At 45.8% G+C, this 21,245-nt stretch overlaps 1 protein-coding gene across 1 annotated transcript in view; it reads left to right on the forward strand.

Annotated features, from left to right (window-relative positions):
• The first annotated feature begins 3,446 nt into the window (after window positions 1-3,446).
• Window positions 3,447-21,245, forward strand: part of CFAP52 (cilia and flagella associated protein 52) — a 30,475-nt gene continuing 12,676 nt past the window's right edge. Inside the window, exons 1-6 of the mRNA XM_050919331.1 lie at window positions 3,447-3,544; window positions 5,760-5,959; window positions 7,159-7,295; window positions 8,772-8,900; window positions 12,121-12,220; window positions 12,558-12,674. Of these exons, the coding sequence (XP_050775288.1) occupies window positions 3,472-3,544; window positions 5,760-5,959; window positions 7,159-7,295; window positions 8,772-8,900; window positions 12,121-12,220; window positions 12,558-12,674 (756 nt within the window). The 5' untranslated portion in view covers window positions 3,447-3,471. The remainder of the gene's footprint in view (window positions 3,545-5,759; window positions 5,960-7,158; window positions 7,296-8,771; window positions 8,901-12,120; window positions 12,221-12,557; window positions 12,675-21,245) is intronic.

Below are 21,245 nucleotides of genomic sequence, written 5' to 3' on the forward strand. Positions count from 1 at the left end.
CACCAGTCCCAGAAATGCTATGAGACAAGAAGAGGGAACAATATCAAACTCACACACTAGTCAGCTGTGCAGCCATGTGAATAATTAGCAATTACCTCTATTCTTTGGAATGCATCTTGTAAGATAAAAGATATGATGGGGCTTGAATCTCCACTCCTTCTCATCAATTTTATGCTAGTATAATTCCACTGAACGTGACAGATTTTAAACTGGAGGAACAAAATAGACTCAGGGCCGCAGTGTTTCAGATGAAGCTATGTGTGTAGATGTTCTGAGCAGGTCCTTTTGCAGATGCCATCGCATATTTCAAAGACTGGAAGATAGTTAATGTAACACCACTATTTAAAAAGGGCTCTAAAGGTGATCCCGGCAATTACAGACTGGTAAGTCTAATGTCAGTACCGGACAAATTAGTTGAAACAACAGTAAAGAATAAAATTGTCAGACATATAGAAGAACATAAATTGTTGGGCAAAAGTCAACATGGTTTCTGTAAAGGGAAATCATGTCTTACTAATCTATTAGAGTTCTTTGAAGGGGTCAACAAATCTGGAAAAGGGGGATCCAGTGGACATAGTGTACTTAGATTTCCATGAAGCCTTTGACAAGGTACCTTACCAAAGGCTCACACATAAATTAAGTTGTCATAGGATAAGAGGGAAGATCCTTTCACGGATTGAGAACTGGTTAAAAGACAGGGAACAAAAGGTAGGATGGACGGGGTAACTAGTGGTGTTCCCCAAGGGTCAGTCCTAGGACCAATTCTATTCAACTTATTCATAAATGATCTGGAGAAAGGGGTAAACAGTGAGATGGCAAAGTTTGCAGATGATACTAAACTGCTCAAGATAGGTAAGACCAAAGCAGACTGTGAAGAGCTTCAAAAAGATCTCACAAAACTAGGTGATTGGGCAACAAAATGGCAAATGAAATTTAATGTGGATAAATGTAAAGTAATGCACATTGGAAAAAATAACTCCAACTATACATACAATATGATGGGGGCTAATTTAGCTACGACTAACCAGGAAAGAGATCTTGGAGTCATCGTGGATAGTTCTCTGAAGATGCCCATGCAGTGTACAGCGGCAGTCAAAAAAGCAAACAGGATGTTAGGAATCATTCAAAAAGGGATAGAGAATAAGACGGAGAATATCTTATTGCCCTTATATAAATCCATAGTATGCCCACTTCTTGAATACTGCATACAGATGTGGTGTCCTCATCTGAAAAAAGATATACTGGCACTAGAAAAGGTTCAGAGAAGGGCAACTAAAAGGATTAGGGGTTTGAAATGGGTCCCATATGAGGAGAGATTAAAGAGGCTAGGACTCTTCATCTTGGAAAAGAAGAGACTAAGGGGGGATATGATAGAGGTATATACAATCATGAGTGGTGTGGAGAAAGTGAATAAGGAAAAGTTATTTAGTTGTTCCCATAATATAAGAACTAGGGGCCACCAAATGAAATTAATGGGCAGCACGTTTAAAACAAATAAAAGGAAGTTCTTCACGCAGCGCACAGTCAACCCGGGGAACTCCTAGCCTGAGTAGGTTGTGAAGGCTAGGACTATAACAGGGTTTAAAAGAGAACTAGATAAATCTATGGAGGTTAAGTCCATTAATGGCTATTAGCCAGGATGGGTAAGGAATGGTGTCCCTAGCCTCTGTTTTCCAGAGGGTGGAGATGGATGGCAGGAGAGAGATCACATGATCATTACCTGTTAGGTTCACTTCCTCTGGGATACCTGGCATTGGTCACTGTCAGTAGATAGGATACTGGGCTGGATGGACCTTTTGTCTGACCCAGTATGGCTGTTCTTATGGCTCACCTTTCCCCTACAAGCTTCTTATTTTGTCATCTCATGAGAGCTGACAGTTATAAAAGTGAGGCATAAAGATCAGTGGTTTTAGTTCATGCCTTGCCTCTGGCTGAGCAACTCTTTTTTACATTTGAGATCTGCTAAGATTTTCCCAATATTTCCCTCTTTCCAAGGCCCCATACCGGACCAGCCTGTCTCCCATCAGGTTTCCCATCAGTCATTTTCATTTACAAACATTAGTTTTGCTTGACAATGAGAAAAAAAAAAAGCACCAAGGAAACATACTCTTGACTCTAAACCACACAGATAAGCAAAGCTGCTGGCAATTTTTAGAACTCCTGAGTGACACTATGGGTGAATTGGTTAGCAGCAGCTATATAAATATTTGATCCTAGCATTACTCTTTCAGAAGAAATCTAAAAATACAGAAAAATAAGCAGCATGTACACATTTCTCCATTTAGAGCTTGATTGCCATGTATCTCCAAAACCAGAGAAAGAGAGCAGCAGAGCCTCAAGCTGGCTCCTGTCACAGCAACACTAGCAGCATGCAACAGGGAACCAGGAGTGCTTTTCCTCAATGCCTTCTGGCACTAGAGCTAACTTGCAACATTCTGACTGGTCTGTGTCCCCTACTGCCCTCTGCTATGAGGCCTAATCAGGTATTTGATTATCTAGCTCTCCAGTGCTGTAGGGTTTAGGCCAACTAGCTATTTAGACTGATCCTGACCTGGTTCCATTGGAATCAACCATTGGCATCTTCCAGCATATTTGACACACAGGATGCACCCTGATGTGGGTCACCTCCAGGCAGGGTGCATCCCAGGGGGTAGGAGTGGGGTGCCAGGACCCCTGCAGGCAGGGCACACCCTGGCGTGGGGATGCCTGGTCTATCCACATGCGGTGCACCCTGGAGCAGGGTTCGGGGACACCAGGTCCCTCCAGGAGGGCACACCCTCGGGGTGATACTGGGTCATCCCGGGGTGCAGGAGGAGATGCCTGGTCCCTTCCGGCGGGGTGCACCCTGGAGCAGAGTTGGGGGATGCCAGGTCCCTCCAGGAGGGCACACCCTCAGGGGGATGCTAGGTCACCCCGGGGTGCAGGAGGGGAAGCCTGCTCCCTCCAGGTGGGGTGCACCCTGGAGCAGAGTTGGGGGACGCCAGGCCCCTCCACGAGGGCACACCCTCGGGGGGATACTGGGTCATCCCGGGGTGCAGGAGGAGATGCCTGGTCCCTTCCGGTGGGGTGCACCCTGGAGCAGAGTTGGGGGATGCCAGGTCCCTCCAGGAGGGCACACCCTCAGGGGGATGCTGGGTCACCCCGGGGTGCAGGAGGGGAAGCCTGGTGCCTCCAGGCAGGGTTGCAGCCCTGGGAGCCTGCTGGTCTCTGGGGACGGCACCCTGGATGCCCAGGTTGTGTCCATGGGGGGTTAGGTTCATTGTAGGGTTGTGACCTCTGCCCTGAGCCGCCCAGGGTGCTTTCGGTCACGACCTTTGCCCTGCTACATCCCCTCCCTACTCCTCTCCTCAGGGCTCAGACGTGGCTCTGCGCATGTGCAGCCTTCGGCGCGGGGGAGGCTGGTGCGCAGGCGCGGTTTCCATAGGGACGGGCGTACACAGCCGCCGCCAGAGGGGAGCGGGTGGCGGCGCCATGGCGGGGGAGCCGGGAGACCAGAGTGACGCGCTGGGCGAGCTGGAGCTGCAGGCGGTCATTGGCTTCAACGGTACCGCGCCGCGGCCGCTGGTCGCTGTGGGGTGACCCTGGTGCCAGGGCGTTTCCGTGGGGGTTGGGTTGGGGGCTTGAGGGGATCTAGTGGGGAGGGCTGTATTGGGGGCTGGGCTGGGGGTCCTGATGGGGGGGGCTGGGGGATTGGGGAGATCTAGTGGGGAGGGCTGTACTGGGGGCTGGGTTGGGGGTCCTGATGGGGGGCTGGGGGATTGGGGAGATCTAGTGGGGAGGGCTGTATTGAGGGCTGGGCTGGGGGTCCTGATGGGGGGGGCTGGGCTGGGGGGGTGGGGAGGGCTGTACTGGGGGCTGGGCTGGGGGTCCTGATGGGGGGCTGGGGGATTGGGGAGATCTAGTGGGGAGGGCTGTATTGGGGGCTGGGCTGGGGGTCCTGATGGGGGGGGCTGGGCTGAGGGGGTGGGGAGGGCTGTATTTGGGGCTGGGCTGGGGGGGTGGGGAGGGCTGTCATGGGGGGTGGGTTGGGGGCCCTGGTGGAGGTTTGGGGGGGGGAATCTAGTGGGAAGGGCAGGGTTTGGTGGTGGTCAGGGTTGGGGGGACCTGACCTCATCTCATGATCTATTTCAAACTCTGATAAAAGGCCCCTCCCCCATCCCTGGGGAGTGGTGATCTGCCTCTATGGGTCCAGTGTGTTTCAGGGCTAACTTGGGGTCCCATATGCACCCTGTTGCTCTCCGCCTGCCAGGCCCTCTCTCTGGACCCTGCCACTCATTTTAACTTACTAAAAACATCTCTGCCTGGCAGAATTGCCTGCAGAGCAATGAAGTCACCCTCTCCCCATCTGGCCTCACCTAGCCCACTCACCCCAGCCTCTCATTCTGTCACCCCCATTGGCCTGTTTTGGTTTTTTTTGTCATCACTCTTTGTCTTGGGTCTCGATTTTGTAACCTCAAGGAAGGGGTGCATCTCTTGCACCTGTCAGCACAGTGGCACACCTGTCTGCTATGCTACATCAACAATAACGTCTGGACTAGGGTGCGATCCCAGTGAAATTTATGTTGGTTTCCAGAGGGATGGACTTAGTTTTGAAATCCTGAGATCCAGAGGTTCAAATCTAATTCTTGGCCTTGCCTGCGTTCTGCATGGGCCTGAGGTGGATGCAACAGAATTCATGCACTTTACTGTGCATTTCCCATTGAGAATTTTAAAACTAAGCTTCCATGTGTGCGCTCTGCATGGATTTTAAAATCCCAAAGCATTTATCATAAGAGTAGGGGGGTTGCCCTAGCTTCTTGTCCAAAACCTTCTCTCCCAACATTGTTGCACAGTGTGCCAGTTATCTTCTAGGCTGCCCTGCTCTGTGCCTCAGAGGTGGATGCACTTTGATACTGGTGAAGGGATATTACATTTCCAGAACTCCTTTCATAGACATTTACAAAATATAGCTATTCAGGGATCCCTTTGCCGGCCCCAAAATGCACGGATCTACCTCAGATGCATGAAGAACACGGATAAGGCCAAGAATTGGATTTGAACTTTTGGTTCCATGGATTTCAAGGAAGAGCAAAGGAGAGGGCTTGTGTGATGGAGCGAGAAACATAGAGAATTATTAAAAGGGAGTGAGAGTAGGAAAAGGGAAGTGATAATTGAATGTGGGAGAGGGAATAAATTAAGAAGAGAGGGAACAAAGGTCGATGGAATTAATCAATTGATTGTACTTATCTGGCTCCCCTCATCAAAGCATCTGAGCACCTCACAATCTTTAATGTATTTATCCTACTGTGAGGCAGAGCAGTGCTATTATCTCCATTTTGAAGATGGGAAACTGAGGCACAGACAGCCTAAGTGAGTTGCCCAGGATCACAAGGAAATCTGACAGAGCACGGAATTGGACCCAGGTCTCCCAAGTCCAAGGCTAGTGTCCTAACCACTGGGCAAGCCTTCCTCTCTCTGAGATGAGAATGAGACTGTGCTCATAGGTTATAAACCTGAGCTCTGGCAGCCACACATAGGAAAAAAATGTAGCAGGACATTGATCATGCTTCCCTGATTTAGAGGTTTAAAGAATAACTCTCTTCTGAAAATTATTCTTTGGCCAAACGCAAGTTGTGTTTAGTCAGACATAAGTTATTGGGCTCAATACAGGGGTAACTGGGTATAATTTAAGAGCATGTGATATGATGATATAATGGTCCCTTCTGGCCTTAAAATCTGTGAATCTCTGAATTCTCCGTCTTACTCCCTTTCTGTTGTAGGGCATGTACCTTTTGGTCTGATCTGCCACCCTGATCGGGAGCACTTTATCTATCCTCTGGGATGTACCATAATTATTCAAGGCCTGAACAATAACACACAAGCTTTCCTGCACGGCCACACTAACAATGTCTCCTGTGTTGCTGTGTCTCGGAGTGGATGTTATGTAGCTTCTGGACAGGTCACTTTCATGGGCTTCAAGGTGAGTAATATTTTTTAAATGATTATTTTAACCTTTGGGGGATTCGAATAATGACTTCGGGGTGAGTATCAAACTGAAATCTTCCTCCTCAGAGGACTGATCTTGTAGTCAGTAGTCTTGCATGTAGTTCTGTTGTCTTAGTTGCACAAAGCCTGTGAGTAAAGGCTATAGCAGCAGGCCCTGTTATTTTTAACTACATCAGTATAGGCTAACTGATTCAGAGCTGAGCTTTTAGCAGTGGGAGTTCTTGTTTTTTAAACAATAATTGAAGCTTTTGTTTTGAGGGGGAAAATGCTAGAAGAGGAAAAGCTTTTCAGGGAACTGGGAGGCATGTACTCTTAGATCTCCCTCTAAATTGCTATGTGACCTTAAGCAAGTCACTTAGGGTAAAATTTTCCAAAACGCATAAGTCCCGTTTTCCAAAGTTAGTTAGGTGCCCACGTCCCATTAGGCTGCTAAATGTATCAATCACTTTTGAAAATGGGACTTGGGCTCCAGAGTCACTTAGATGCTTTTGAGAATCCCACTAGGTGCATAACTGCATGTTTAGACACCCAAGGTCTTTGAAAATCTGGCCCTTTTTTGCCTTCTTCATGGGAATGAATGAATGAATGAATGACTCTTTGTAGGGCACCCTAAGATCCTTGTGCGAAAGGGGCAGTAGCACCTTGCAGTATTTTAAAATGTCCAGTTTTGGACCTCTCAAGCTTGTATGTTGTCCCTTGTTGTCCTCTTGGCCCTGATGTTACTCGGACTCTAAAATGAAACACAATCTTAAACTTGGAAGTCCCTCTTTTCTTTTGGGACGTCTCTAAGACCAGATCTACACAATTAGTTTCACCAGCATCATGATGTCAGTCAAGGGTATGAAAAGGTGAGTGCCGCCCAATATAGCTGGGCTGACAGAAGCATCTAGTATAGGTGATGCTATCCCAGCAAAGCTGCCCTTTTGCCAGTATAGTTTATTTTGCTCATGGGGGGTGGCTTTACTATAGTGGTACAAAGGGCAGCTTTGCTGGTATAATATGCTGCTGTTCCTATACTAGTAAAGCACTCCTAGTGTAGACATGGCCTTAGTGTGGCTAAGCTGAAGACTATTCATACAAATGGAGTCCTGGGCTGGAAAGAAGTCTAACTCAGAAGCACCCTTTGCACCTAAGAACCTGAGAAAATTCTAACCAATGTTCTTTGGGCCCCAGGCAGATATAATTTTGTGGGACTACAAGAAGAGAGAGCTGCTTGCTCGGCTGTCACTTCACAAGGGGAAAATTGAAAAACTGGCGTTCTCTCCAAATGAACTTTACTTGGTGTCACTGGGAGGCCAGGATGATGGCAGGTAACAAGATTAAATTTTGAATCTCTGTCCTCCCCCATCAGAGAAGTCACATAAGCAGAGGGCCAGGTTAAAAGGAAATTACCCGTGTCCGAGGACTAAATAAATGAAGGCAAAAGTGCTGCTGGCAGCTTCCTCTCATCAGCTCTGAATCTTATTACTGCCTGAGTTTTAGGGAATCTGTTTGGCTTAACGTACGGACATGAAGAAGGTATAAATTACATCAACATAGGTTCACCTTTGAATTTGGCCAAGAGAGACTGTCAGGAGCACACTCACCTTCTCGTCCCTCATGACAGAATTATTTGCCAGTCACATTCCCATGCAATGAGAGGGGCTGGCAGCTGTGGGTTTCTCTGCACATGGCTTCTATCCTTGTCAGTCATTGGATGGGGCCTATACACCCAGTCATAAATGCAGGGAAGAACATTCATGCCTTTAATGATGAGGTTCTCTGTGGAGCTATGCAATGGATTGAAAGCATAGGTCTTCTCATGGGAGTTGTATGTCTAAAACTGTACATCTCTCTGCAGATACACCCTCATTGAGTTCTGCCCTGGGCCGTGTTACATCCCATGTAGTTTTTATTTGAAATATGCTGTTTATGCTGTATGGTAAACTGAGCACACAAATAACAGAGGGAGACTTAAATACACACAGGGCAATATATAATATTTTTAAACTGTGAGTCAATTGAGAAGAGATGAAAGTGAAGTAATACTATTGTAGCACAGATGAGAAAAAGATGTAGGGCCCAATCCTACAAACACTTCTTATTGTGTGTAGTGCTTACTACCAGGAGCAGCCCCTTTGACTTCAATCAGGACTACTGCCCTTGGTGCTTACTGAGTGTTTGTGTGGTTGGGCCTTATTTCAGGCAAGTTCTGTGTGGCTCTGACACTGTACCTGATTCCTGACTTGCATCGGCTCTGCTGCTCCACTGCTGGCCAGTCGAAAGCCAAAGATGTCAAATTGTATGGTGTCTTTATGGTGGGCATCACAGTTTCAGGGTAACTGGACCTGTGTTTCCCCCTCCGTGGTCCCTTGAGGACACCCTCTTAAAGGTTTCCAGCTTTCAGCCATCTCCTCTCCTAGGCAGAGACCCATGTGTCACTCCCTTCTGACCAGGCTGCACATCTTCATGATTTATACTGTCATATCGCCAACAAGCCAGACTGTCTAAAAGACCAGCGCCTGCATTTTGCCTGCTCTCCAAGGGCTCTGACTAGTGTATGGCCAGCAGTTACAAGTTACAACACAGCTCCTTCTTAGCAGGGACGTGAATTGCATTTATATATATATATATATATATATATATGCACAAAAGGTGTGGGTGAAAGTTTTCTCTGCAAAGTGGCCCCAAGCCTGGATTCATCTAGCAACATGTTTGGGAAGATAGCTTCACTCTAATGATTGGTGACATATTCTTATGATTTAAACAAGTTGAAACTATTTTTTTAAACCCTTCTTTCCCTGCAGCGTGGTTGTATGGAGCATAGCTAAGAGAGATGCCATCTGCGGCAGCCCTGCTTCAGCCCGTAGTGCTGGAAATGCTACCATCCTGGCGTTCTCCAACTGCAGAGACGAGGCGTTCATTAGTGCTGGAAAGTAAGGAGGTCTTGTCTAGCCGACAGTAGAGAATTGTTGAGGTGGGGGAACCCACAAAGCTATTTCCTTCTACAAAGACTGTTTACCTAGATGGAAGGAAAGTTAAGCAATGTGGAGTGTTAACGTTTTTTCCTATCACTGTCAAGGGGCCTATGAATATCCATCAGCTTGTCCCTTACAGGCATTTCTGCTTGTTGCACACAAAGAGTGTTTTCAAAGCAGTGCACAGGGAACTGAGTGCATCAGTTCTGTTACTGATGGCAGAGGAACTGTGTGCATCAGTTCTGTTACTGATGGCAGGGGTTTGTATTCAGCACTCACCATGCAGCAGTTAAAATATTTGCTTCCTAATGTTTACCCGAGAAGAGCAGTTGATAAATGGCTCTGCACAATGGCATGTTAACTCAGGAGCAGTGACAGCTCAGAGATTGCTGGATTTTTTTCTTTACTGCATATCACAGCCAGTGAGGATATCACCCCGTACAGTATAAGAGAGCTCTTTGATGCAAAATAGTCATATTTCCACATTTTAAATATATTATTACTTGTATGTGGGTTGCTTTTTAAAGATGCTGGGGATCTGCAGCTGCCATTGAAATCAATGGAAATTGTAGGTGCTTCTGAAAATGGTGGCAATGGCACTCCAAGTGTGCTAGACAGAACAAAGGAAAGAGAAGGTCCCTGCTTGAAGCTCTCTAAGCTTAGATTTAGACATAGCGCTGCAAGTGATAACCAGCAAAGGCAGATTGAGGAGATGATGGACTTGCTTGTCAATCTGTCCACACATCTTGTTGGTTCTGATGGATTTTTCAATTAGAAATTAAGAGTTGGGTTTTTAAAATGTAATGAGCACTAAATGCTCAAGGAACAAAGCATTTGAGATGAGGGGGATATAGTACAGGAGTGGAGTGACATGAAGGGACTTGAGGATAGTGGTCGGATGAGGGGTAAGGAAGGGAAGAGGTGAGAAAAAGCTGCAATTCCTTTTCAGTGGCACTGTGCTGTTTTATCATTGTAAATACTTCCAGCTCTGGTTCTGCAGCCCCATCCAGCTCTCCGGTTGTACTCTCCACGAGGAGGTCGAAACAGAGAAGCAAACTGCACAGTGTGACTTATCCGTAGGCCTTTGTGCTCTCTGCTTGTTACAGTGTCTTGGTGGTAGAACAGTTCTGATTCACATCCTCATTTTTTCTTCAATTATGTAATGGTCCTGTGATCTGATCATAAGATAGTTCATTGACTCCTAGGCCAGAAGGGTCCACTGTGATCATCTGGTCTGACCTACTGTATAACACAGGCCATAGAACTCCTCCCCTCCCCCGCCCCCCCAATTCCTAGAGCAATATCTTTTAGAAAAACATCCAGCCTTGATTTAAAAATTGCCAGTGATGGAGAATCCACCACAGCCCTTGGTAAATTGTTCCAATAGTTAATTACCTTCCCTATTAAAAATGTACACTTTATTTCCAGTCTGAATTTGTCTAGCTTCAACTTCCAGCCATTGAATTGTGCTCTACTAGCTTGAAAGCCCAGTGTCAAATATTTGTTCCCCATGTAGATTCTTATAGACTGTAATCCTATCACCCCTTAACCTTCTCTTTGTTAAGCTAAATCAATTGAGTTCTTGGAGTCTGTCACTATAAGGCAGGTTTTCTAATCCTTTAATCATTCTCATGGCTCTTCTCTGAACCCTCTCCAATTTATCAACAATCTTTTTGATATGTGAACACTAGAACAGGAGACAGTTTTCCAGCAGCGGTTGCACTAGTGCCAAACACAGAGATAAAATAACTTCTCCGCTTCTACTTAAGAGTCCCCTCTTTATGCATCCCAGTATCACAATAGCCCTTTTGGCCACAGGTTTGCACTTCAGGCTCCTGTTCATCTGATTATCCACCACCCTGTCCAAATCTTTTTCAGAGTCCCTGCTTCCCTGTAGGTATGGCTTCCATTCTTTGTTCTAGGTGTGTATGTAACCCACATACCTTCTGGGTGTGGTGTTCTGTCCCATCTAGTGCAGAGGTTCTCAAACTGGGGGTTGGGACCCCTTAGGGGGTCACGAGGTTATTACATGGGAGGTTGCGAGCTGCCAGCCTCCACCCCAAATCCCTGTTCGCCTCCAGCATTTATAGTGGGGTTGCACTCAGAGGCTTCCTGTGTGAAAGGGGTCACCAGTCCAAAAGTTTGAGAACCACTGATCTAGTGGCACTGAGGCCACTTAGTGAGCTAAAGTAAGTCTGCTCTACAGCCTTAGCTAACAGCTAATTGGCTTTTAACTCATGAGGTAGAGGCTCATGCACTAAGCTCCAGAGGTTACAGGTTCAATTCCGCCTGCTGATGACTGGGGTCTGTCAGCATTACATATACATTTACATGTAACCATATTAAAACACACATTGGTGTTCGTGCCAAGCTTACCAAGCAATCTAGATTGCTCAATGTAAGTGACCTATCCTCTTCTTTATTTACCACTGCCCCAATTTTTGGGTCATCTGCAAACTTTATCAGTGGTGAGTTTAAGTTTTCTTCCAGGTCATTGATAAAAATGTTAAGTAACGTAGGGCCAGGAATCAATTCCTGTGGGACCCCACTGCAAACAGACTTGCTCGATGATGATTCCCCATGGAAGGAATGATGCAGGAGTCCTATGCAAAAAATAGTATGTTCACATGTAATTAAAGCCCGTATCATAATGCATCAGCACAGGAGGACTGAATTAAGGTTCCTGGGCATCTTTCATTCTGGCATTTCCTAACTTTTGAGTGTTGGAGTTTTCAACTTGAATGTTCTGTTAATGTAGTTTTTTATGGGTAATAAATAATATGGTAGCTCCTGTGTTGCTAGTGAAGTTACAGTACTAGAAAATAGTCTTGGATGCCCTGGATATTCCCTTGGCTGTTCTTCTCAGAAATAACCTGAGCCATCAGGGCCCCACCCACAGTGCATGTCTCTCTGAGTAATGGCAGGTGTCTAGGTCACTACATGTTCCCCAAGAGCATAGTTCATACTTCTACCAGATAAGTCAACATGGGTGTAAGTGGTGCAGTAGGGTTCCTTTTTTGCCTCTCTCTAAATTGTACTTTTTTCCTTTCTATATTAAGAAGATGAGGGATCCCAGACAGAACATACTAAATGTCCTTTTTGAACACTGCTGTATTAGAAGGTCTCAGAGACTCCTGCATATATACATTTGATTAGGATGTGTGTTCTTTTGCTACAGTGGGACTATTCGAGTATGGGAACTAGATCTACCAAATCGAAAAATCTGGCCAACAGAATGCCAAACAGGGCCACTGAAAAGAGTAATCACGTGTATTACGGTAAGTATTCTTCTGTGAAAACTATATAGCTAAGCAGACTTATGGGTGATCAAGACCATTTGTAATAATGTAGCAGGCTGTGTCCTGTAGCATTTTTCTTCTGGGAATCCCTTTTCTGCTTATGAATGTTAACAAGATTTAGTTAGAAAAATGTCTTAACTTTCAACAGAGCTTTGGAACATTTTATGTGTGTTTGAACATAAACTTTACCCATATCATCCCAAATAAAATCAGGGCAATATGCTGAAGTAAAGCCACTCATACACCATAATCATGGGCATGGAATAAATGTCTACAATGACCTGATCCTGATCTCCTTATTTAAACCTTCCCTCAGATGGCAGAAGATGATAGTTACTTCTATGTTGGCACTTCCAGTGGTGATCTCCTGAAACTGAATATGAAAAGCAAACTAATGAGTGACTATGGACCTGTGAAGGAGAAGTTCAGCCTGGTGAGTGGCATTCCTCTGGGGTTGCTTCTAAGTAACTTTTGCTAACCACAACTTCTCATGTAGCTTTTCTCCTGCCTCCCATTCTCTTCCTCCCTCTGTTAGTAACTGACAGGGGGGCATTTTTCCCTCTTTCTAAGAGAACCTCCCTGAAGCCGATTCAGAAACTAATCCCAGTTCTGTGCCATTAGTTCCTTTTGAATGGTGTAGTTGACCCTGAGCCCCAAGACTGAGTTCACTGGCTCAGCTTTGTTCAGCTTCATCTGGCTCAGCATCTGCTCTCTCCCTGTGTATTCCAGAAGCTGGGTTTTATTCATAGCTCTTGTGCCATCATGCAGATTCTCTTATCAGTTTCAATATATGATGATGGTATTATAAAGATGGAGCAAGGTCAGATGCTCTTGATTTTGCCATTGCAGATTAAAGGAGTTCCATTTCACAAAAAAAGGAGAAATCAGTTTTGGCAGATATTTCCTCCTCTGTGCTTAGCTCACATGTACTTCCTTTAACCAAGGACTACAGTAATATTGGATAGGACCTAAGAAGTAGAGATAACCAGGTTACATAACAATTGCTGAATAGGTTGGATGTTGGGCAATATTTGACATCTGAATTCAACCAAATAATTTTCAGTGGGAATGGATCTTCAGCACACTTTCCCTGATACGATGTTAGCAGCAGCACTCTACCTGTCCTGTTAACTGGCAAAATTGGGGGAAAGAGAGGAAAATAACTCTCCCACAAGTACGGTGTCCCCATCCCCACACTTCTCCTCGGGCCTAATAGGGAAAAGGAGAGAATATATCCCTTGTCCTCATCAGATAGAACAAGCACATTCTTTTATCCACCCAGTTTCTAGCAACCTCCCGAAAGTGGAGGTAGAAGACCACCTTTCTCTGCTCTCAGAAATCAGCTCCGGATTAGTGTGTGGCGGGAGGAGACTCCAGGGATAATGGGGAGGAACTATTCTAGAGAAGAGTGCTGTAGAAAATGTCTATCAGTAAATGGTGAAATGGGAACAGAGGCTGACTTAAATCTTCTCCACTCACTTCTGTTGCTAGGATGGGGCAGGACCCTGTTGGGGGCGGGTATGATGTAACAGGGCTAGTAGTGCTGCCTACTAATGAGGTTGCCCAACATTTCCCAGCACAAGACCTTGGTTTCAGTGACTTATCATTTGCCAAACTTTAACCATTTGGGTTGAAATTTTCCATGCTGCATTTCATCTGCCTCACATTGAATTTTGTTTGGAAAATTTCAGCCAAAATGGTTCAGCTGTTTCCAAGAGCAAAGCTGTAGGAAACTAGGTTGTTTTGCCCAGGTTAAAAAATTCTAGTGATCTTTTTTTCAAATGCTCTAGCACCCCCATGCTATGGAGCAGGTACCTGACATTTGGCAGGTGTGTGACCTTTGTATCAGGGATTTGCCTTTTGCTGTTCCCATGAAAATCTGCTCAAATTTGTCCAATTTATAAGCCTTTGAAAAATCACACTTTGCACATGCTCAGTAGAGACTTGCTAGGTCTTAACAGCTAAAATCTTGGAAGATGAGCATGTTTGAGCTTCTCACAGCTCCCAGTGCTGACTGGAGTGCAAATGCACCATTCTTATGGAGCAACTGAGCATGCTCCAGCCCAGGACAACAGGGGCTCCCAGGGACTTCCCATGTAATGGCTGCTCCCTGTTTCTGCAGGCTGGGATGGGCTGCACAAAGAGCAGGAGCCTGGCTCTTCTGTGCTGTCAGTGTACTTTGGGCAATATAAATGGTGTGCCACCATGCACAGTGCTGCCTAGTGGTCAGGCAGGGGTTTCTAGCTCCTCTCCCCTGCACTGGGGAAGTAGGGACTGGGCCTTTGAATAATCATGATCTGCTCCCATAGGCCTCTCATCTTAGGTGAAGGCATCTGGTGTTGTGCTATTTGCTGGGTGGGGGTAGGGGAGCCAAGATCCACCCACTCCACCAAGCTCCAGTCCAGGGCTCAGCAGTGGGTGACTATAATCAGTCTCTTGCACTCCCTGGACCACTTCCTACCCCAGCCCCCACTGATTGTCCTAGGGTGAAGCCCTTCTCTTGAGTCTCTGACCTGCACACCCAGTCACTGTGCTCTTTTGTGGTTCTCCTCTGGGCTGTGTAGTGCGGCCGCAGGCAAGGTGCCTCTGGGGCAATACTTCGACTCTCAGAGCTCAGGGTGACCATCTGCTCCCCTCCACTGCCTGCCTCCTTCTGAGCTGCTCTTCTCTGTTTTTAAAGACTTGCCTGCAGCTTGTGCAGGCCCTGTAGGTGCGGCTGCCTGGGCCCAGGGTTGCTCTTTAAGCCCTTGCTTCTCCAGTGTGGGGTTTGTAAATCCCATCATAGGCAGGAACATTCTTTTTGTTCTGTGTGTGTACAGCACCTAGCACCATGGGTCTGGGTCCATGACTAGGGCTCCTTGGAACTCTGATAATACAGATAATAAGAGATAACCCCGCTGCTGGCACCCAGGCAGTGTGGAAGAAGCCGACTGATTTGAATTCAGAGGGGACAAAAGCCAGAGGAAGAGAAAGGAATAGACTAGGAGAAGGAGTCTGATGAGACAGGATCTGGAGGGCGGGGAAGAGAAACTGACTAGAAGTCGAAGGAGGAGAAACTGTGACTGGCTGGGCAAAGAGGATGGGACTAGGACAGAGGTAGGCAAACTATAGCCCGTGGGCCACATCCAGCCCGCAGGACCGTCCTGCCCTGCCCTTGAGCTCCCGGCCAGGGAGGCTGCCCCCAGGCCCTCCCCTGTTGTCCCCCCTCCTCTGCAGCCTCAGCTCGCCGTGCTGCCAGCGCTCTGGGCAGTGGAACTGTGAGCTCCTGCCAGGCAGCATAGCGGCATGGCTGGCTCCAGCCGGGCAGCGTGGCTGCCAGTCCTGCTGCTCTGAGCGGCATGGTAAGGGGACGGTGAGTGGGGGGGCTGGATAAGGGGCAGAGGTCCTGGGGAGGCAGTCCGGTGACAAGGATCGGGGGCAGTTGGATGGGATGGAGGTTCAGGGGACGGTCAGGGGATGGGGAATGGTGGGGTTGGATAGGCATGGGAATCCCGAGGGCCAGTCAGGGGGTGGGGATGTAGATAGGGCTCGAGGCAGTCAGGGGACAGGGAGCAAGGGGGGTTGGATGGGGGTGGGGTCCCGGGAGGCGGCGGTCAGGGCACAAGGAGCAGGGGTGTTGGATGGGTCAGAGGTTCTGAAGGGGGCAGTCAGGGGGCAGGAAGTGGGAGGGGGCAGGGGCCAGGCTGTTTGGAGAGGCACAACCTTCCTTTCCCGGTCCTCCATATGGTTTCAGAACCCCAATGTGGCCCTTAGGCCAAAAAGTTTGCCCACCTGTGGACTAGAAGCTGGAGAGAGACTGGGGCTTGGAGCCAGTGACAGAAATAATATATGGAGATATACCTATCTCACAGAACTGGAAATGAACCCGAAAGGTCATCAAGTCTAGCCCCCTGCCTTCACTAGCAGGACCAAGTACTGATTTTGCCCCAGATCCGTAAGTGGCCCCCTCAAGGATTGAACTCACAACCCTGGGTTTAGCAGGCCAATGCTCAAACTACTGAGGGGCGGCAGAGGGAGCCAGTTGGCCAGGATAGAGAAACACTGAGATTGAATGAGGGGCTGGGAAGTGGGAAAGGGACTGGTGGATCAGGAAGACTTGGAGCAGAAGCCAGTAGGTGTGGAACAGAAGGTCAGGGCAGGAGAGACAGATCTGACAAGTAGCTGCAGTGCAAGGCAAGAATCGGGGCTAGTTGAACAAAGAGACTGGGACAAGCGTCTGGGGTGGGGGACAGAGACTGAGATTGGATGAGGAACTTGGAGAGGGAACTGGGACTTTCTGGGCAAGGAGAAGGGGGACAAGGAGTTGGGGTGTGAGGAGGGAGCTGGGCGTGGGAGAGTAGATTGAGGCTTTAACATTGAGCACCAAAGGAAAGACTAGAGCTGGTTGAGCAAGGAGACTGGGACGAGGAGACAAGTGGGGAAAAGGCAAAATGGAGAGAGGGATAGGTTAGAAGGAATGGGGCAGAAGATGCCAGGCTTTGGGGAAACGGGCAGAAGAGTGTGTGCCCTCTAGAGAACACTCTTTTTTTCAAAGCTTGGAATGGAACCCAAGATTCCTGAGTCTCACTACTCCTCTTCTGTCAGCAAATATCTGTGAAACCCCTGGCAAAGTGCATGTCTCATCCTGCTCTAGAGCTGGTCCATATAGAGGATGAGAACCTACTACTGCTATCAGTTACTGCTAAAGCAATCACTCACTTCAACTGCAGCTGTAAGCGTTCAGCACTTCTACAAATCAGACCCCAGGGTTTCAAGTCAGGACTCAGAAAATGATGAACACACAGTCAGTGACTACCACTGGTTTCAAAGACTTACCCAGCATCACATGGGGACTCCATGGCAGACGCAGGAACAGAATTCAGTTCCCCAGGGCAGCATTCAAATGCCTTAAACATGAAACTATCCTTTATCTTCCTGCAGCTTCCTACCTCATTCATTACATGACTTTAAAGTTCTGCAACAAATGAGGCAGGGGTTGTTCAGACAACAGCCTGGTTTACTACACACCCTGATTCATCCCCAGAACAGGTCAATCCTGTGCAAAAAATAGTCAGGATGGGGATTTATGCTAAACATGAACATTCTGGCTAGTACAGTTGTTCTTGGATTCTTGTTATTCATATCTATAAAAGACTTCTTATTGCTTCTCAGCGTATGCCCAATGGAGAGTGTAACATCGAAGGAATTCAGGCTCTTCCTTAAATCTCTCTTGCAGAAGTGTGAATGTATTTCTCTGTTGTGTCAGCAAGCACAAGAGAAGGTATGCAGATGAAAGTATTATCTGCACTACTGCTCTGGTACTGAGGCAGTGCTGTCCCTGAGGGAAGCAAACCTTGTGGTTAGAGAGAAAATGAGTGAGCAGCAAGGACTGTAACAAAAATCCAACAGCAAAACTGGCAGAGGAAGCCATTAGGGGAAATTTTTCCAAACTCTGCCTGAGCTGCTTCTGCAGAATAGATGTGTACAGCTGCTATGTTCACAAACTCTGCATTTGCTTGTGCAGAATTAGAAGTTACATGCACAGAACCTGCATATTTTGTGTCTGCAATTTGGGTGCCAAGAGGTAGCAATTGAATTCTTTATGTGCAGTTTAGGTTTATTAGGTCTCCGTTTTGTTACCTGAAAGACAAAGTTGTTTAGTATTGTGTCTAGTAGGATGATAAAAGTAGTTATGGACAGGTGGCTAGGCAAGGCATTGTCTTGTGGTGATTCAAGTTCTGATCTTGAGTTCTCTGGAACAATACACTTAGTCCATTTAGTTCAAGTAGCAATGGCCTGTATTTTTGGAGTTGCAGAGGCAGAGTTCTGGGACTGGCTCTAAAAGCATGTGATCTGCTATGAAAAGGCAACTGCTTCTCCATAGTAAAGATTGCAGTTAGAGTTCCCCAGTAAAGCTAATCTTGACACCACCTTATAACAGCCCCCTTCTCAAAAAATAAAGTGAGAGAAGTCCTCATGCTTTGGGTTTTGTAGGGTTAAGTCTCACTGACAGCTAGATTCTCTCTTGAATAAATTAAGTACTCTTTGCAATTATGATACATAAATCCTTCTTTTCTAAATATGAGCTAAGTTACAAATATTGCTTTATATCCCTCTATCTTTATACCCCTCTATCCTTCTATTTTTATATCCCTCTATCCGCCCAGTATGGACCATAGGTAGATTTTACACTGGCTCATGTAAAATTTCAAGGTCAGGAACAGTAAAATGTTTAAGAAATTATGATTTTAATTTTAGACTTGCTTCTCTGGCTTTGAAACTGTCAGAGAAAAGAGCTCCAATGGAGAGAGAATATAAACTATAGTCTGTCTTTTATCATTTTCCTGCGTGAGTTCATTCAAGAGCGTAGTGATTGTCTGGTTTCACCCACGTAGTTGATGGTGCATTTAGTGCACTGGGTGAGGTACAACATATGTTGTAATAGGCATTTGTAGGATCCATGGATCTTGAAAAGTGTATTGTAGGGGGGTATTGGTCATTCTAGCAGTGGAGATAGGTCTGCAGATTTTGCTTTTGTTGTTCTGGCAGGGTCTGGTGCTGCTTTGATTTGAGTTGCTGTGTTTTGGTCTGTGGGGAGCTTGCTTCTGATGATGAGCGTGGAGAGGCTGGGGGATTGTTTAAAGGCCAGAAGTGGGGTTAAGGAAAGATTTCAGGGTGGGGTCCTTGAGCATAGGTTGACGTTATTTGATGATACCCCATATGGGTTCCAGTGTGGGGTGATAGGTGACAATTAGGTATTTGCAGTCGGGGGGTGTTATTTCTGTATTGAAGCAGGTTCTCTTGGGGTATTTGAGTGGCCCATTCCATGATGTAATCTACTTCTCTGGTGGAGTATCCTTGTTTGGTGAAGGCGATTAATGGGCTACTCTACCTTGAATGGTCCCTTATAATGCGTGCTAACTACTTATGCCAAACAATCTGTTCCCCCTGGTGTTTTTCTGTGACACTGGGAGTACCTTTCCCAGACCTGAAGAATTGCTCTATGTGTCTGGAAAACTTGTACCTCTAACCAACAGAAGGTGGTCCAATAAAAGATATTACCTCACTCACCTTGTCTCTCTCATATATTGGGACCAACACGACTACAACTGCACTGCTTATTAAGTAGGCAGTGTAAGGATAATCAGGTCCTTCATTGTTCATCTCTTGGTATTGAAGTGCTTGGGTTTTATACGCCATGATAGTAAAGTGCATTGCTTCCACTCGGCAACTCGTTTTTGAAACCAAACTTTTCCTTATGGCATTTTTTTTTAAAAGGGTTTTCTGTAAAGACAGTAAATACTGGACCTGTAAACAGTACATTAATATTCATATTTGCTTGAGTAATTTCAAGCTGGTTGCTCAGGTGTAAAGTGGGATGGGTGACTTGCCAAATACCTTTCTCGAAATTCCTGGAGTCTTTACATTGTAAAAAATCTTTAAACAACTTGAAGGTGAAGAGCAGGAGTTCACGGTGCAGCAGAGAAGCCTGGAAGAGATGAGAATGGGACAAGGGAGAAAGTATCCTTATGGGGAAATAGGCATGCTTGAGTTGGTTTGAGATTTGTCTCTGTAATTACTATACTTCAAGACAGTGGTTTCTTAGGAGACAGTGATTCATCTGCAAAAGGTAGGATATAAAACATTATTAATTGCCTCATTTAATGTGAATTGCTTGGTGTTGTGAATTACAAGTGTAAATTATAAAACTGTCGGTTTACTTGGGGTAGTTCAAAGAACGGTCCTGACAGAAAAGAAGTCCATTTACAAAAGCAGTGTTGAAATCAGACTGATGATGACACATCTAACCATATGTGTTCTGACCAGTTAAGGCCCTTGATTTTCACAGTTCGTGATACCGGTTTCAATCCCAAATTAGGGAAATTAAACAGGATACCTAGAAAAATGAAAGCAGTATTGGGAGTGCCATAAAAACACACACTTATTAGCAGGTAGTTGAGAGCTGTTATTATGTAAATTCTATCATTGTTTATTTGATTTGTAATTCCACCACTTTCCATAACCCTAAACCCATTGGGTGTTTGAAATGGGAGGACTTTTATAGAAAGACACTGCAAAGTAATAGATCAAAAGCAAAGTTGATGGGTATCTGATAGTAGGACTCATAAAGAGCTGCTGACACCTCATAGAAAACCAGAAAAAACATTCTGTTTAGAACAGTTCTATTTCTAGATCATATTTTCTGTGTTTGTTTTCTTTGTTCTCATCATTTTCCTGAGGCTAGTTAAATGAAAACAGGCTTCCTTCCTACTGTTTTTCTGTACTTGATGGTAAAAACATCCTTTGTGTGTGACATAATTTCCCACAATTACTAATGATGTCAGAGAATCATGATGTCAAGAGAGGGATAAGTTAGTGGAGCAGATGGAAATAAAAAGAGAGAACATGCAAAGAGGATAAAAATAGAAAAATGTAAATAGAAGCAAAGACCCTTTTTCATGCAGATATGCTTGATAGGTTTATTTTCTGAATGGATGAGTAATACAGCTAATCTGACATATGCAGTAACCTCTACAGAGAATATTTTTAAAAAATATTCCATGAAACATAAGCAAGACTTTAAAATTAATACAGTTGATTCCACTCAGTTGGACAACTGGACCAAAGCAGTCTTCCCAAACTCAACCTACTTTCTCTGTGAATTGTACTATCATTCAGTCTATACTCACTGGATGCTCTTAAAGATCCCCTCCTGGACCTGAACAGTTCAAATACCCTTTCTATTTTCCTCTCTGACTTGGCCTCCACTCATAGAACCTTAATTGTTTCAGCTCAAAGGACCTGTAAACTTGCTGTCTGTGGCCATACTGCCCTGAATGTGTCTGATCCTGGAAGCTGACCGGGGTTGGGCCTGATTAATATGTATAGAGGAGCTGGTTTGGGAATACCAGTATTGTAGGCTCAGACACAATACATTATACAATATTGCCAAGCTCATGTGTTCAAAAACCATGAAATTGACTTAAAAATTAGACAGTTTCAAAATAAACTGAGTTCTTTTTAT

Source organism: Gopherus flavomarginatus, chromosome 12 (assembly GCF_025201925.1).
Source record: "Gopherus flavomarginatus isolate rGopFla2 chromosome 12, rGopFla2.mat.asm, whole genome shotgun sequence".
NCBI classification, from domain to species: Eukaryota; Metazoa; Chordata; order Testudines; family Testudinidae; genus Gopherus; species Gopherus flavomarginatus.